Below are 17,237 nucleotides of genomic sequence, written 5' to 3' on the forward strand. Positions count from 1 at the left end.
ATCAGGCATCTAAGATTAGACCGCCGTGGATATAGAAACAACCTATCAGCTATCTAAGATTAAACCGCCGTGGATATAGGAACAACCTATCAGGCATCTAAGATTAGACCGCCGTGGATATAGAAACAACCTATCAGCTATCTAAGATTAAACCGCCGTGGATATAGAAACAACCTATCAGGCATCTAAGATTAAACCGCCGTGGATATAGAAACAATCTATCAGCCTATATTAAAAACATGAATCCAAAACAAGTTTCCATTTAGCAGTTGGACAAATATGGGGAAATATCACAAGGAACGTTAAATAGTATGAATACGAACGTCTTTATTATAACTGTCGTGTTACTTTTATCGCATTTCGTCTCATGAAAGGGCAAGGGAGAAGCCGAGAAAACCATTAGATGTACATACAAACCATTAGATGCACATACAAACCAATTCTCATACGATTTGTCCTCGCTCAGGCGTTGCTACTCCCCATTTCTATAATATTTCATCTACGAAACAGTTTCCTTTTTCACACAACACAAGGCTTCGTCACACTTAAACAACATAGATTTTGTGACGCTTGTGTCAAATGTCACTTCCTACATCCTTCGTGCAGTTTTTAAATATAAATGTTCTATTGTAAATGTTCTCTATCTGAATTTAAGTCATTTTGAATCTTTGACACATATTACAGTTAACTAATTTGTTTTATGTGCTGAATTGGACAACTGACTTTAATGGGATATTTCTCTCATTATAGGAACGTTATTTCCAAGTTTGGTGTTGAAATGTACACTCTATGTGAACAAGGTACCGTGATAATTTCAAATGAAAATGAAAAATAAAAATGCCGTGTGCGAATCCGTTACTATATTAGCACGCGAACGCTATAGAATTTCCCAAACTCATTAGGTCACGAAATTCTGGCAACTATCATTCTACACAAAAGCTCCTTGTTAAGCTGTGAAGCAGAGCACATGCATGGTAAAGCAAAAGTGACCAATCTTGCATAGAGTTGACATATCACCGACCGATTAATTACGAGGATTTTGGACCTTATAAATAACGTAGCCCTTTACCATTTGCTTTCAAAGACACATTTGGGCACGTTAAAATGTCACGTAAACAAAACCAACTTAATCTAAATAACTGAATTTTTAAATACTTTAAAAACCAGTTGTCAGTACGATGCTAATTAGCCACGTTCTGTGCATTTCACCAACAAATATGAAAAAATAAATATCTGATTGGTTTTACACTGAATTCGCAAATTACAACCGTTAGTTTTTCAGTATGAATTAATCCAGCGAGTGAATATGAGCTGTGACTAAGACAGTCTGTCTTGTTCAGTTCACGCCATTATCGGCACGATCTGCAACTCCTGGGCATGTTGGAATAAGATAAAATTTCCTCTTACGTGAGGCTGACGCAGTCTTTTGTGCATCTTGCGCCTTCAGGAAGCAGGCTTGTCGCAATGTTCGGGGGCGTATAGCATTTCTAATCAAAGTCTGTGAACTAGGGGTATTTCATGACTTTGACTGTGTTGTCGCCATCGTGATTTAGAATGAGGTTGTGATGCTGTCGAGTGACTCTTGTTTGTTTTTGTTTTTGTTTTGCAATATAACATGTTTTTATCAAAAACATTCTTAATTGATGGGCAAGAGACATTGTCCGATCCGGTGTTGATGGACGTGTAACCTACGTCCTTTAAGTTTGTTTGGCTTTCTTTGTTTTGATTTTGATAAAACATCTCGCAAACGGGGGATACAATTGGCCATTACAATAAGTGCTTTCAGTATCGAGTTTATAGTTAATGCTGAACGTGTAATGTAACAAAAGCAGATGGCGTTATATTTTATGGTCATAACAAATATCATATACACCGTCATGACCGCTAGCGTAAACTAGTGTATTCCGAGGTTATTTCATTCCTGCGGCTATCTTGTGTGAAACCGTCACTGACACAGTGTCTTGGCTGACTGGATATTATTATTATTATGTTCGACACTTCAGTGGAGATGACGACACAAGTCTGAGCCAGACAGTGAATACAGAGACAATAGAAACAGGATGTGCGTATGCGTATGACATTTCTTTAGCATTTGTGTTAAAACCGATCCCATGCAACTTATACAGGTTGTGAATGGAGACCAAGGGTACGGATGAGTAGGTTCAATGTTTTGGGTGACAGTGTGTCATTGTGGCATGAGCGGCGGTAATCCTTGCTCACACTATCAGTCATTGGGCGACATAATATCAGTCATTGGGAGACACACATTCAATCATAGGGCGACACAGTGTCAGTCATTGGGAGATACAATATCAGTCATTGGGAGACACAGTATCAGTCATTGGGAGACACAATATCAGTCATTTGGCGACACTCTATTATTTACCAAACGTTACCCGTGAAAGTCCGAGTTAAATACTGGCCTGCAGTAACCCATGCTTGTCGGACGGGCTGACTAACCAGATCGGATGGTCATGCTCGCTAACCTGGATGACAGATGTTCCCATTTGCGCAGATCGATGCTCATGCTGTTGATTATAGAACTGTTCGGTCCAAACTCGATTATTTACAGTGCGATGTAAAACAAAACTCACCCACAAATTGCGGTATTGCCGAGTAAATTGTTAAACTACAGTATCTTACAGTTTCCCTCCCTTCTTACAGATACCTCAGTTACCTCAGTAAGTTCCAGAGTTGTCGAAATGTGTTCTTGTTTGATACCTAATGTCCGGAACACTTCAATAATGCAAGGACACGTTGACAACATCTGTCCGTGGACATGCACAACCGGATTCACTTGACGTTGTTTTTGTCTTTGAAGAAACGGATATTGTTATGTGGCTACGTTCATGTACATTCTATCCTACATGTGGAAATGAGTGAACTAATACTCACCCTGTCGTAATGTTGCATATTTCAACACAATTGAATTGTCAGTGGTAAACGTGTTATCTACCTGGCTGAGGTACTCACGGGGATATCCCTAAGGATTCAAGTATTTCCAAAATGATTGATGTCAGTGCCATTGTAGTAGGATATATAGAATACCGTTAAGTTCGTCTATGAAATATTACGACTTAAACAGTCATATGACTATACGGCAGCGTATGATAAATTAACACGCGTATTCAGTCAGTAAGTTCGTGTCCTTTTTGGATCATCCTGATGTTTCCTTTGGAATTCAACGAAAGATCATGCTGGCGGCGTTTCTACGCGAGAGAGCTTGCAGCCTGCTTGTCTGAAAGGACAGTCAGATAGTATGTGCTTTTCACTGACAGGTAAGATGTGGCATGTCTACTGTATCACATGCCTGAAGAATCGTTTCCCTGGAAAACAAGATCCTGTCGCGTGGCTGATGTAACACTCTTAAACCATTGAGAGGGAGTGAAAGTGCTTCTACATGTTAATTTCTAATTATTCACCAAGATGATTTGCAATCCAATTTAAATAGACTTATCTAAAAACAGCATGTGTCGTTTTAAAGACATGTAGATAAGTGTGAAAAATGAATCCAGGGAAAGAATTCATTTGGGGAGTAGTTTATGTTCAGTGTTCTGTGCGGGTGTATCTTTGCTGGGAGGCCATGCGATATACAGCAATGCAAATCTCCAGGTCTGTTTCACTCATCTTTAATTGGCTTTTAGCTGCATCGTTGCACAATCTAAGTAATTACCGTCCGTTTCCTTGGTGACGCTGAAATACTGAAACCGTGGAGGAAAACATAAGAGCCACACGCAACTGTTGCATTACAATGACGGGACTGGATGGTGACATTCTGTGTTGTAGTTAAGACACGAGGCTGAACAGCCAGCGAGACGTCATCTTTGGCGCTCTCACCTGACATTAGCAGTTACCTCCCCTGCACTGGGCTATGCAATCCCACAATTGGAACGAGCAGATTTGTGGTAATTGAATTGTCAACGGACATTCCAAGCCAAGCGAAGCAGAGTGAATGACAAGCATGGGATCAACGTATTGCGGGTGAGACTTTGGATGAGCTATGACATTTTTTTTCTGATTTGACTGTATGTTTGCATTTTGATATCACTCAGAGTCTCCTCATGTATGGCAGAGTGACTTTCATCATGATTCACTTGTTCCGATGGACTGCCTCTGCAATCAGTTCTTTAGAAAGATGTTAAATACAATATAGGAATGGCCGCTAGTAACACAGATATCTTACATTATTAATGATATGCTTATAGATATCAGTGTAGTGTGTACATCACACTTGTTTATACACGAGATCTGTAGATTAAACAGGGGAGGCTGTTTAATCCCGTTCTGTCAATTAATCATTTGACGGTTCATCCATATTATCTTTGACGTACATACACTTGATCTTGATATTAAACACAGGAAAGTGTTTAATCGTATTCTGTCGTTTAATCGTTTGACTTTTCGGTCATATTCTCTTTGATGTATATACACTTGATCTTTAGATTAAACACCAGGAAGTGTTTAATCGTATTGTCATTTCATCGTTTGGCTGTTCCGTCATATTCTCGTACTAAACCTTCTTTGTAGGTATTACACTGAATTTAACTAGACAGGATCATGATGAAATATGCGATATGTCTCAACGAGACAGTGAAGTTTAGAGTATGAGACTGGGTGTGGTGTGGTGTGGTGTGGTGTGGTGTGGTGTGGTGTGGTGTGGTGTGGTGTGGTGTGGTGTGGTGTGGTGTGGTGTGGTGTGGTGTGGTGGGTGTTTTCACCCTTAAACATGTGGTGACTACGGAGTGAAAACCTGATCCAAAGCTTTAACACCCTGGTTCTTTTATCATTACTTAAGGGTGGGATAGCGGATAAGGTGTTACTCCCTTGGCGAAGATCTGATCGATTCCCAACACTTGTACAAAGTGTGAAGACCATTTCTGTTTTATACAAATACAAAGTAAGAGTAAGTGAATTATTGACCAAACTGTGTATTGGATATGTGACACCGATTTATTTACGAGTTGCTTACTGAAATTTACCATTAAGGCTGTATTGCTTTTGAAACATAGGTTACACTAACGCCCGTCTGGTCACCTGAGATGTTGAACGTAGTTTTGTCTGCCTCAGAAACATCATCAATGCCACCTTTGAGCATTAGTCAAAGGGTTTATGAAAATGTTGAGCAAATTATCTAACATTTCAAATAGATCTAAGTCGGATCACTTGAAAATCTCCATTTATGTATCGAATTATTAATTCACAATTCGCCGTTTCTTTTCGTAAGATTAAAAGCATTATGTATTAGTTTTTGTTATAGGATATTTATATAGCGCACATATCCAGACAACTAGTACATGCTGAAGGGACTGGTGTTTCCCTCCTCGATCAGTGGATATCAATCTCAAGGGCACACAGTAATATCAATCTCAACCTCGTGGGAAACATACAACTCTTGCAAATTGTGAGTAATTTGCACTGTACAGGATAACACTGATTCACTTACATGTCAATGGACACTAGAAAAGTATAATACTTTATGTATAACAACTTCTATATTCCTGTGACGCTGCTTTTCGGTAGAGCTTCGTATACCCTTATCAAGCAAGAGTAAAGGAACACAGCGCATGGTTTAAACATATTCATTTCCAGAAGGGGAATTGGATTGGTAAACAAGCAATATATTGCTTATGTTAATACCGCTCCGGGATACAAGTAACTTATATAAAGCAGTCGTGAGGAGAAAGCATGCAAATATCAAACAATAAACAATAGCTTTCTGAGAATGTAACAATCAAAACGTGATAACATACTAGCCACTTATAACATTAAGATCATTAGTGTCGGAGGTGCAATTTCATTTTACTATTACAACACAAATCTGCCTGAGAGTACAATGAAAGAATGGATAGATTCTAATAATTCATGGTTATCGTTAGCAGAGTGAGTGAGTGAGTGAGTTTAGTTTTACGCCGCACTCAGCAATATTACAGCTATATGGCGGCGGTCTGTAAATAATCGAGTCTGGACCAGACAATCCAGTGATCAACAACATGAGCATCGATCTGCGCAGTTGGGAACCGATGACATGTGCCAACCAAGTCAGCGAGCCTGACCACCCGATCCCGTTAGTCGCCTCTTACGACAAGCATAGTCGCCTTTTATGGCAAGCATGGGTTGCTGAAGGCCTATTCTACCCCGGGACCTTCACGGGGTTCGTTAGCAGATCCTTTAGAGTGGCCGTATAGTATTGATTTGATATCATATCCTTTGGTATAGAAGTGCATTTTGTGTCTTATGTCAGAGTAATTTATGCGCGAAAAGAAATAGTGAATTGGATCTTCGTAAGAGTAGCCACAAGAACAAGACGGATTTGAAGATAAAAATCGTTCATATGTGTGTGCGTTTAAATCACTGCAAGCGAGCCTGAGCCGCGAATGAATAATCTGACAGAATCTTGATCCTGAGTTTAAATTAAAGTAGGTTTGATTATTATATGACACACTAATGTTTTTCATAAAAATACCCAGAGTAGCCGATTCTCTATGATCAGTAGACAAAGAATTCCATAATCTTACAGTATCTGGGAGAAATGACTTAGCATAAATTACACTTTTGCTATCGATAGTTTGGAGCTTCAAACGATCTCGAGAATGTAGTTTGCTGTGTCAGATACCTTAGGAGGGACGAGATTGCTCAAATATTTTGGAGTGAAATTATTAACCATCTTATAGAAAATGTAAGTTTTTGGATGTGTCTACGAGTACATAGTGGTTGGAAATTTGTCTCATCATAAATTTTCTTATGACTCGTACCGCGAACAGCACCGCAAATAGTTCTGAGTGCATCAAGATTACGTTTTTCAAGTATTAATGCTTGCTGTTTGGTACAGTTGTCCCAGATGTGACAACAGTAGTCGAAAATAGGCAAAATAAATTGTATGCACATTGTTTGCAAAGGTTTCCGTGAGAGACGAGAGAATTGTATAGAATCTGTTTTATTGGGATTAAATGTAACTTGCCATTTGTCGGCCCAATCAGAAATTTTACGAAGATCATTATTAAGACACAGGGCAGTTTCGGCAGGATCGTCTATTATAGCATAAAGTGACGTATCATCTGCGAAGAGACGGATATTGCTGTTAATTCCTTCAACCATGTCGTTGACATAAACTATAAACAGCAGAGGTCCTAGGACAGAGCCTTGTGGAACGCCGGCTAAGAGAGATCTTTGATCAGACGTATAACCATTTATAACAACTCTTTGAACTCTGCTGTCTAGATAACTCTCAAACCATTTCAACAAATTACCCCCGATACCATAACGTCTTAGCTTGTGTATAATACCTTTATGCCAGACCTTGTCAAAAGCCTTACTCACGTCACAAAATACAGCCCTAATTTCCTTACCTCTAAGGAGTACAGCACATAGCCCGCTTTTGTACATATAACATGGATTAAGTAAGACAATATAAGGGAATGCATCAAAGGGATTAACAATAACAAGAATGGAATAGGTAATAATACAATAACAGTGGGAGGAGGGCAAAGTTGAAGAGGCAGAACAAGGTATACATAGCAGATGGAGTAGGTAATAATACAATAACAATAGGGGGGAATCCAAAGTAGAACAAGGTATACATAGCAGATGGAGTAGGTAATAATGCAATAACAATAGGGAGGAATCCAAAGTAGAACAAGGTATACATAGCAGATGGAGTAGGTAATAATGCAATAACAATAGGGAGGAGTCCAAAGTAGAACAAGGTATACATAGCAGATGGAGTAGGTAATAATGCAATAACAATAGGGAGGAATCCAAAGTAGAACAAGGTATACATAGCAGATGGAGTAGGTAATAATGCAATAACAATTTGGAGGAAGCGAGAGTAGAACAAGGTATACATAGCAGATGGAGTAGGTAATAATACAATAACAATTGGGAGGAAGCGAGAGTAGAACAAGGTATACGTAGCAGATGGAGTAGGTAATAATGCAATAACAATTTGGAGGAAGCGAGAGTAGAACAAGGTATACATAGCAGATGGAGTAGGTAATAATGCAATAACAATTTGGAGGAAGCGAGAGTAGAACAAGGTATACATAGCAGATGGAGTAGGTAATAATACAATAACAATAGGGAGGAATCCAAAGTAGAACAAGGTATACATAGCAGATGGAGTAGGTAATAATGCAATAACAATAGGGAGGAATCCAAAGTAGAACAAGGTATACATAGCAGATGGAGTAGGTAATAATGCAATAACAATAGGGAGGAATCCAAAGTAGAACAAGGTATACATAGCAGATGGAGTAGGTAATAATGCAATAACAATAGGGAGGAATCCAAAGTAGAACAAGGTATACATAGCAGATGGAGTAGGTAATAATACAATAACAATTGGGAGGAAGCGAGAGTAGAAGAAGGTATACATAGCAGATGGAGTAGGTAATAATGCAATAACAATTTGGAGGAAGCGAGAGTAGAACAAGGTATACATAGCAGATGGGGTAATACAATGATAACAGGAGGAAGTCAAGGGAGACATATCATATGGGGAGAAGCCAAGATATACATAACAGATGGGATTAACTGGTAATGATGGCTGGTGTGCCATGTTCTGTTGTTTTATGCGGGAGGGAATGAGGTAACCTTGGTCTCAGTTGATCGAGGGCTTGTGTCGGCGGATGTGGAGTGCTTTCGTCAGTTTTCTTTTGGTAAGGTCCTGGAGGTTTTTGGCATTGTCCTGTTCAGTGTTTTGACCATGACAGATGATTATGTGTTCAGAGATGGCTGATTTTCGGTCTGATTTCTTGGTTGATGCCTGGTGTTCCTTAATTCTGAGGTTTATCGGGGGACGTCTCACCAACTTAGGCCACACCACAGTCACAGCTGATGTTGTAGATAACACATTTGGGTTTTTGATGTGTGGAAGTGTTCCTACCAGTGGTTTGGAGTAGAGTTTTCAGTGGGATAGAGCTGTTGAAAGGAGTTTCAATGCCGTCTTGTCGTTTAAGGAGACGGTTGATGTGGTAGGAGGTCTTTCCTATGAAGGGGAGAGAGATGCGGATGGGTGCTGGCTCGGCTTTGGTTGTGTCTGGTCTTTTTCACTGCATGGAGAGTGGTGCTGATGATTTAGTCAACTAGTTTGGATGGGTAGTGGCTGAACTGGGTGAAGACATTGCGAAGGTGTTGGATATCTGCTGTGGGGTCGGTAGAGCAAAGATTGATGACGCGTCTGGTGATGGTGCAATTAACAACTTTTACATTTCTTTGATGCGATGTTTCGGTATAGCTTCTCATACCGTTATCAAGCAAGAGTAAAGCAATACAGCACAGAACCGGCTTTTATATACTATTCGAAACTATACGGAAACGTCGCGTCATCGAAATAAAGAAGTTGTTATCCATAAAGTATTACAGAAATAAAGAAGTTGTTATCCATAAAGTATTACAGAAATAAAGAAGTTGTTATCCATAAAGTATTACAGAAATAAAGAAGTTGTTATCCATAAAGTATTACAGAAATAAAGAAGTTGTTATCCATAAAGTATTACAGAAATAAAGAAGTTGTTATCCATAAAGTATTACAGAAATAAAGAAGTTGTTATCCATAAAGTATTACAGAAATAAAGAAGTTGTTATCCATAAAGTATTACAGAAATAAAGAAGTTGTTATCCATAAAGTATTACAGAAATAAAGAAGTTGTTATCCATAAAGTATTACAGAAATAAAGAAGTTGTTATCCATAAAGTATTATACTTCTATTATCCATCAACTTCTAAAATGTCAATCAAACAGATCGTGAATGGACACACTGAAAAAGTAATATGACACCAGGTCGTAAACTACATTTATTGTCATTCTAAACTCTGTGTTCAGTGGTAGTCTTTTCATCAACGGTCTTTTTTAATGTGCAATCTGATGCAATGTGTTTACTGAAGTTATCTCATATTCTCATGTAAAATGGCAGAAGTTGCAGTAGTTAGCTGCCAGATAGCTGTGCTTTGGATTGTATTGGCTTTATAATTTCACCTTGGGCTGAAACTGTCAACACATTAACCACAACGTGTATGACGAGAATTGTAACACGAGACAGGTTTCTTTTGTCCAGCAATGTGTCACCGGTTGACAATTCAGTGGCATCATTCGTTACACGTAATTGATATCTGGTAGTCCATGGGCTGTCATTAAACAGAAAGGACAAAGAGTGAACGGACTCTTTTCTGTCACAATAACGTAAGGGCATATACAATCATAAGAACACTTTGAATACTCTTTTCAGCCCAGACGTCGATACTTAACATACGCCTTGTAATTTTGAATACTAGTAGTTATTGTATATTGAAGATATAACACAACACGTGGTCATATGTGCGAGAAACATTATGCAACACTGCCTTTATCGCCTATTAGAATGGTGTATGAAATCAGCTTTAGAAAATGAAAAGAAAATATTTATTATCAATTTGTACAGGTTACATAAGTCGTATTTCCTTTATTGGTTCCGTAACACAAGGATATTAAGTCCGTCATCCTCCTTTAGAGAATAGTTTCACAAAGAAATAGTTTTGTTATGTACATATATATCATGACTGATAACCATGATCATATGGGGATTATCATCTAGATGTAATAAGGTGGGCGGTTTACATTGCTTCACGCTTACCGTATACTGATAATTTAATAAAACACGTCCAGGTGTAAGGAGCTTTGAAAATGACAACACCGAACACAGATGAGTGAATTTAATCACATGCCATCACAATCAAATTATCAGCATTTAATTTCCTCTATATTCACCTTTGTAGAGATTCTTTGTTGCTCTCGTAAGAAATTGATTAAATGCGCAGTTTTCATATCTGTCTGCCTACACACCCTTAAACAGCAGTTGGCACCAACATTATTCAATGCCCACGGTTTTGCAATGCATCACTAAACGGAAGATCGAAAAGTATCGCTGTTTATTTGTGATGTTTACATTAAATAATGTTGATGGTTACACTCCTTTTCATTAATCTCTGTATCGTTCGAGAAAACGCCACATATAAACTATATTAGTTAAATCTATGAAAAATGAAACTAATGCAAACAGTTTCCACATAACATATTGCACAGATAGCCAGTGACAGCCACACAGGAGTTGGAACGTTTCATTGTTCATTTATCCACAGTTACGATTTTCAAACCATTCACTCTGGAAATGTTGCACGACACTAGCCCACGTTTATGTGGAAACAAATTTGGTACCAATTTGTATTTTCACAAATCCGTTTAATCTAGTAACTTAGAACGACATTTAAGGTTACAGGTCTCGGCTAATTGAATTACCATCAATACAGCCACCAGATCATTCCTCGCCTAAATTCTGACGTGTTATTCTGTAGACTATGCCATTTTTGTTCTCATCACAGTATGGAACAATAGCCCAGGTACCACGACTCTTAACAATTGACAAGGAGCTTCTTGAACTGTCACGCGTGTTAGCTTAATCTGACAAACAAATGGACAATGTTATTACTATTCTGATATCCTGCGTCATGCACATATGAATATATGAGCTAATTTGTAATGGGTGAATATATGATGGTTAATTGAAATGTCAAAACCTTGCAATTGAATTACATGGCAATATGCAATCTATAGAATTTACAATGAATATGGGTATCAAGGATGGCCGAGTCTCCCTCATTCAAGAAAAGCCGTGTGACGGTGAAGATAATGATAGAAGCATAGGTTTCTATTGTTATAAAAGTTCGAGTCCAAGTGTTATGCAAAAGAGTCTTCATCGCAGAGTCGTTTACATATATATCCGTATGTAGTGTGAATTAACCTGTGTCATAAACACTCCAGTTTATTGATGTGTCTTGTGCTGTCTCATGAGAATTTTATATGATGTTAACATAACAACGTATGATGTGAATTTAAGTCTTCTTTAAGATTTACAACAGGATGCGTCTTCATCAAGTGAAAGGGTAAGAAGTAGCACAGAAACGTCTAGTTTTTAAATATTAAAGTCTATATAGTAAATCTATACCAAATGATACTTCTAACCCCCCTTCAAGCATCTGATGTTTATTGTTTATAACCGTATAAAGATAGCTATTGATTGCACAGCAAAGCAAAACATCCAGTCAATTTTCACTTGTAATAATAAGTCCGACCAGATATTATTATGTTGGACATCTCAACATGATGGAAACATGTCTTCAATCACACGAATAGTTCAACTTGATTGCATTCAGAGAGTTTCATCATTTTCTGTGTTGAGATATTGAAAATGCTTGCTTGATTTGACGTGGCAATGCTTTGTGAGGCAGTCATGAAGAACTATCCATGTGATTAGAGATAATATTTCGACATATCTTTCATGGTTATATTACGATATCATCACATTTCAATCACAAGAGCATTAGATCGGTGGTGAATCATGATGGCCGATGAGCACAGAACTGTGCTATCGGTGTATTGAATTACTGACCTATGTGCAATAGTGATTAGGTGTTTGTGTCGCTCGTGGTCCAGGGCATTCATGACTGTGGCAGTTCTGTTTGAGGAACTGGCCCAGAACATTGCTACAAGGTTCGTGGTTTACTTGCTTCTTCCCGGAACAAAGACACCTGAAACCCGAATCACAATTTCCGTGTGAAATCATAGCCTATTCTGGAATGAAATTTGAATTTCACACTTAGGAATGGACACTAATGAACAAGAAAGTAACCAAACAAGACGTAGAAACCCTGTCAGTGCAGAGCTTGTATGGAGGCGTGCTTATTTAATAAGGTTGAATGGATAGTTCACGCTATAATGTGCTGCGTCCTTGTGGGGTATCTTCTGCGTTCTCACAATCACGTTTCACTTGTTGTGTGTAAGATGAGAATAATAACGTTCACTGTACTTTCGTAAATCCTTGGCCGATTGCGCATGGATAAGGTACTGTTTAATGTTAAGCGAAAAGAGTTGTTAAGCAATGATGAAAGGACGATAAATCAAAGAACAAAATGTTGGGAAAGAAAATGATAGCAAAAGGTATACGTAGACAAAGGGAAAAATATTGACAAGTAACACCCGTTTTACAAAGGTTATAACGATTGGACGATAAATAATGTTTACAATTAGAAATCCTCAGAAACTGTACGCAGAGCAAACACGGGTTGAAACTTTTGTGTGAAATGATATGATAGCCATATACGAAGGGCTGCTTGCTGCATATGTGGGACAATATGTTCAGACCTTCTTATTTATGAGACTTCCATAGTGACTGAAAATCACTTACAACGTTCTGGCATCAACACACAGACAGAAGGACGTCCTTGAATCCTTCCTACTAGATCTCGGACAATGGCCTGGGGCTTCAGAGGTTGTCATGGCGTGGGTGAAGCAGCTTAGAAAGCCCTTGTGGACTTTCCATCTCCTATTAGTAAGAATTATAATACTAATTGATATCTGACAAGTGCAATATGCGTTTTGATGTTTTATTTGGAGTCATTCGTAATCTGTTGCGGATTTTAGATAAGCGTCGCCGTAACACGAGATGACGTCAAAGAGTCAATGTTAAATTCTGGCGAAAATAATACTGTAAAACGTATAGCGCAACCTTCACATGTGGGTGCTAACAGAAGGAAACAAACTTAGAGTAAATGCATATTGTTCATTTGAAATTGTATATTATAAAATACAAGTGGACATCGTTGGAAAAAACCGTTAGTGGGTAGATCACAAACAATGTTTTAAAAGTAGAGTACATTCCAAAAGAATCCAGCATATGTATAACACAACAAATATAATGTTTATGACGTTTAATATTTCCATAAATGCGAAGTGTCCAAATAATTGCGAAGTGTCTAAAGGAAAGAGTTTATGCAAACAGTTGAGGCCCCCGGACCTGGACATATATAGTAATGGAGCGGTTCAGAGCCAGTCAGCGCTATTGGACGTAATGCATGTTACTATCGATGTCTGTTCCACTCACTGAAAGCCTGACCGACGCCATTGGAATAGGATCAGCCAGATACCTAATCATGACTTTGTCGTATTCGGATGCAACCCGAATTGGGACATCGCATGTACCCTGTTTGATACCAAGTGATATCCTGTAACATAGTTTATGTATAAATATTCAACATATAGGTATAGTCACACTTTCCGTAATCTTTAGCGGTGTGGTTGGTATAGTACAGTCGTCGGTTGGCACGCAAGAAGCCCGTGATCGTAGGTTCGAATCCCGAGACGTCTCGATGTGTAAGTGAGATACAACTGAACGTTACCTCGGCAATATTTCAGCCATATAGTGACCATTGCATACATTCATAAATGTTAGTAAGTTAAAAAAAACCCAAACTAGTTAGCGGAAGACTGTAAAATAACTGAAGTATCACAGGTAGAGTTTACAACTTGCAAGTAAAACTAAAATTATTATGTTTATGAAGACAGTGCAATGCAAACACAGGCTAAAGGTCGCTAACAACTAAAAGTAGATGTTCATACTAAGGGGCTATGGGGACTTACATTAGTTATGCTACCTGCATGTACTTAGCTGGAGTTACACCATCTTGTCAGCTGCTGGCGATGGTATAAAGTTTTAACCCAAATCTTAAGTAACAAACATACAACGGCGTGACTGAGTTCAGTTTTACGCCGCACTCAGCATTGCACCAGCTGTATTTAGGCGGTCTGTAAATAATCGAGTCTGGTCTAGATAATCCTGTGATCGGCATTATGAACACATCCAGTAATAACAATGCTAAAGTAGTGTCGGAAATAGGAAAAAAATGTGTTTTTTTTCACATTTATGTCTACGATTTATGTCGCTGATACGTGAAAGTGAAATATCTGATAAACTAGCTTCGGGATAACTATGGTTCCAGTGGTAGGGTGATTGAAAACGTGCAAAAGGGAGTTTACCGAGGAGAGATTGGTGCAGAAACTAGTCCAAAGCGACTTATTTGGAACACGCCATGTTTTTTTTTTCAAATTAGTGTGCGATGATGTTGGTTTTACAAAGGCCACCTATGAAATGCCCATTTCGAAATTAAACTTAGCTACATAAAAACGATAAATGGTATAAAACATTAATAACTTTCATGCTGAAACTGTTAGGATCAATATCAATATATATACAAAAACTATCTTGGAGATGGACCCTTATGCCATTGCATTTCATGCCAGGTAGACGGTCCGTCGTCATACTTGGCTGAGCGACCAAATTGGCATTTTTAGTATGATCTCTTGTTTTCAGTAGCTAGTCGATTTTTTTTTCAAAGTTCTACCCGAGTTTACTAGTAAACATGCTTTTCTGGATAACCTCTTACGCATCCCACTAAGTTATTTCGACACATGGTGTTTTTGAAATTGTGTAAAGTTTAGGGATGCAGAGTGATAGCTTAAAAACAAATTTTTTTCTTTTTCCGAGGGTACCACAGTACGTTTCCTGGAGGATGAGCGAGCCACAAACATTCTTAGGTTCTCAGTTTGCCTGGATCTTCACTTATTTAGCACTAATCAATGCTCCCTCTCACGTTGAGGGTTAATTCCCCATTGCCTTCATATGATGGACTGAATGTCTTCACTCAGTGACAGCACTCTACACTACAATATGATGCCATGTGCAACACAACGTTGGAGTGAATGAGTTCGTCACCTATGTCACTTTTAGCAAGGTTCCAGCAATGTCACGACACTAGAAATGGGTTTTACATCTTATACCCATTTGGGGACTCAAACCCGGGCGTGACGACCGAACACTTTAACCACTAAGCTACCCTGCCGTCACTGAGGAAAGGAAAGGACAGTGATGTTTGAGATACTATAAACAACATGTACTTAGGGCTTTAATATCAGCACAACCATCGCTTGCAGTTTCGCCTGGGGAACTTTTGATTATAGGAGTATGGTACAGATCCTTCTCCATCATAGGCGTCATTCCACAAAATTACCGTAGCGATACGGCTGTCATAAGTCTACGTCAAGTGATAGTTACAACCGAAGATTACGATCGCTATGGAACATAGGGACCTGATCCCTTTCTCTGCTTCCACATAATTTGATCATTAGATCTGGTTATCTTTGTCTCGTAGACTTTTCAATGGGATTTTGAGATTGCATGCCAGAGTGGAATTCGACCTCACCAATCGAAGGATAGGCACAGGCAAAGACCTTTTTTTCATTGCACAGAATCTTTTCTGTGCAACAGTGTGATCCAGCGCAAACCAAACTGAATACGTATTCAACTTTAGTTTAGCAGTGTCATCATCCCGACCTGGGATTAAATCTCTCTAGATTACCCAGGGATACAATGATATGGCAGTCTTGAAGACTGTTGTTTCATGTAGGAAATCTCTATGTGTTTCATATTGCATGGGGTATTTCTTTAGATAGGTGTGTGAATAACACCGATCTGTCTTCCACCTTTCGACCTCATCATACATGTATGCATTGCTGATTTAATAGGTGCTGGGTGGTCTATTTGGGATGCTATTTTGTAGACAATTAGTTTGTTGAATTCTCACACTTATATCAGAAAGTGACGTGAAGAGAAATGTTTCCCTCCAATCAAAGGAGTACATTAATCTTCAGATGAAATGACTAGAATGTCATCAGATATCTATGACATTAATACCGTGCTATATTGACATTTCAGTTTCTCTGTATGTAATACCTGTATGAGACTTTTACACCGCATGTGCAGATGTTTTGAGTTCTTCGTTTATATTTCTGTTGCGGAAATATATCTGCAAATTTGCCATCCCCATTGCAGTCACTTCAAATCACTACTTCTCTGATGCTTTTGTTCATCTTCTCTGGAAGATTGCTTTTCGATCGATCGAAGGAAGATGATTTCTATATCCACTCGATGGAAAACAGCATGCTGCCAATCTTAACCTGTGTTACGCAGAAATATGATATAGTCATTGATTTCAATTTTCTGGGGTGGTTACATGAGGTTAACGGATGATTCCAAATGTTTGATAAAGTAGCATTTTTGTGTGGTCTGTCTACAAATGACACTGTGTCCCTGTATAATCTAAGATAATAAAACATGTAATATAATCCGTTCCAAAAGGTTATATTAGATATGTTCCCATGTACATACTTTTTGTGCGTGCGCGCGCGCGCGTGTGTGTGAAAAGGACAGTTCAGCGGTTTCTTTTCTTTGCATGATAGATATCATGACACTTGTGTTGTGATATGCAAAGATAAAATTTTCTGTCATTAAAACCCTAATGTTTATTGTCATGTACGTCCTTGAGTTCTTGACGATGTTTGAAAATCCCTAATCATTATACACTTAAACCATTGA

The 17,237-nt window shown here is 38.5% G+C and overlaps 1 protein-coding gene across 1 annotated transcript in view; it reads left to right on the forward strand.

The window, feature by feature from the left end:
- Window positions 1-3,929: 3,929 nt before the first annotated feature.
- LOC137268906 (G-protein coupled receptor dmsr-1-like) overlaps window positions 3,930-17,237 on the forward strand; it is a 115,042-nt gene continuing 101,734 nt past the window's right edge. The window contains exon 1 of the mRNA XM_067803513.1: window positions 3,930-3,981. Within this exon, the coding sequence (XP_067659614.1) occupies window positions 3,953-3,981 (29 nt within the window). The 5' untranslated portion in view covers window positions 3,930-3,952. The remainder of the gene's footprint in view (window positions 3,982-17,237) is intronic.

The sequence above is a fragment of the Haliotis asinina genome, chromosome 16 (assembly GCF_037392515.1).
Source record: "Haliotis asinina isolate JCU_RB_2024 chromosome 16, JCU_Hal_asi_v2, whole genome shotgun sequence".
NCBI classification, from domain to species: domain Eukaryota; kingdom Metazoa; phylum Mollusca; class Gastropoda; order Lepetellida; family Haliotidae; genus Haliotis; species Haliotis asinina.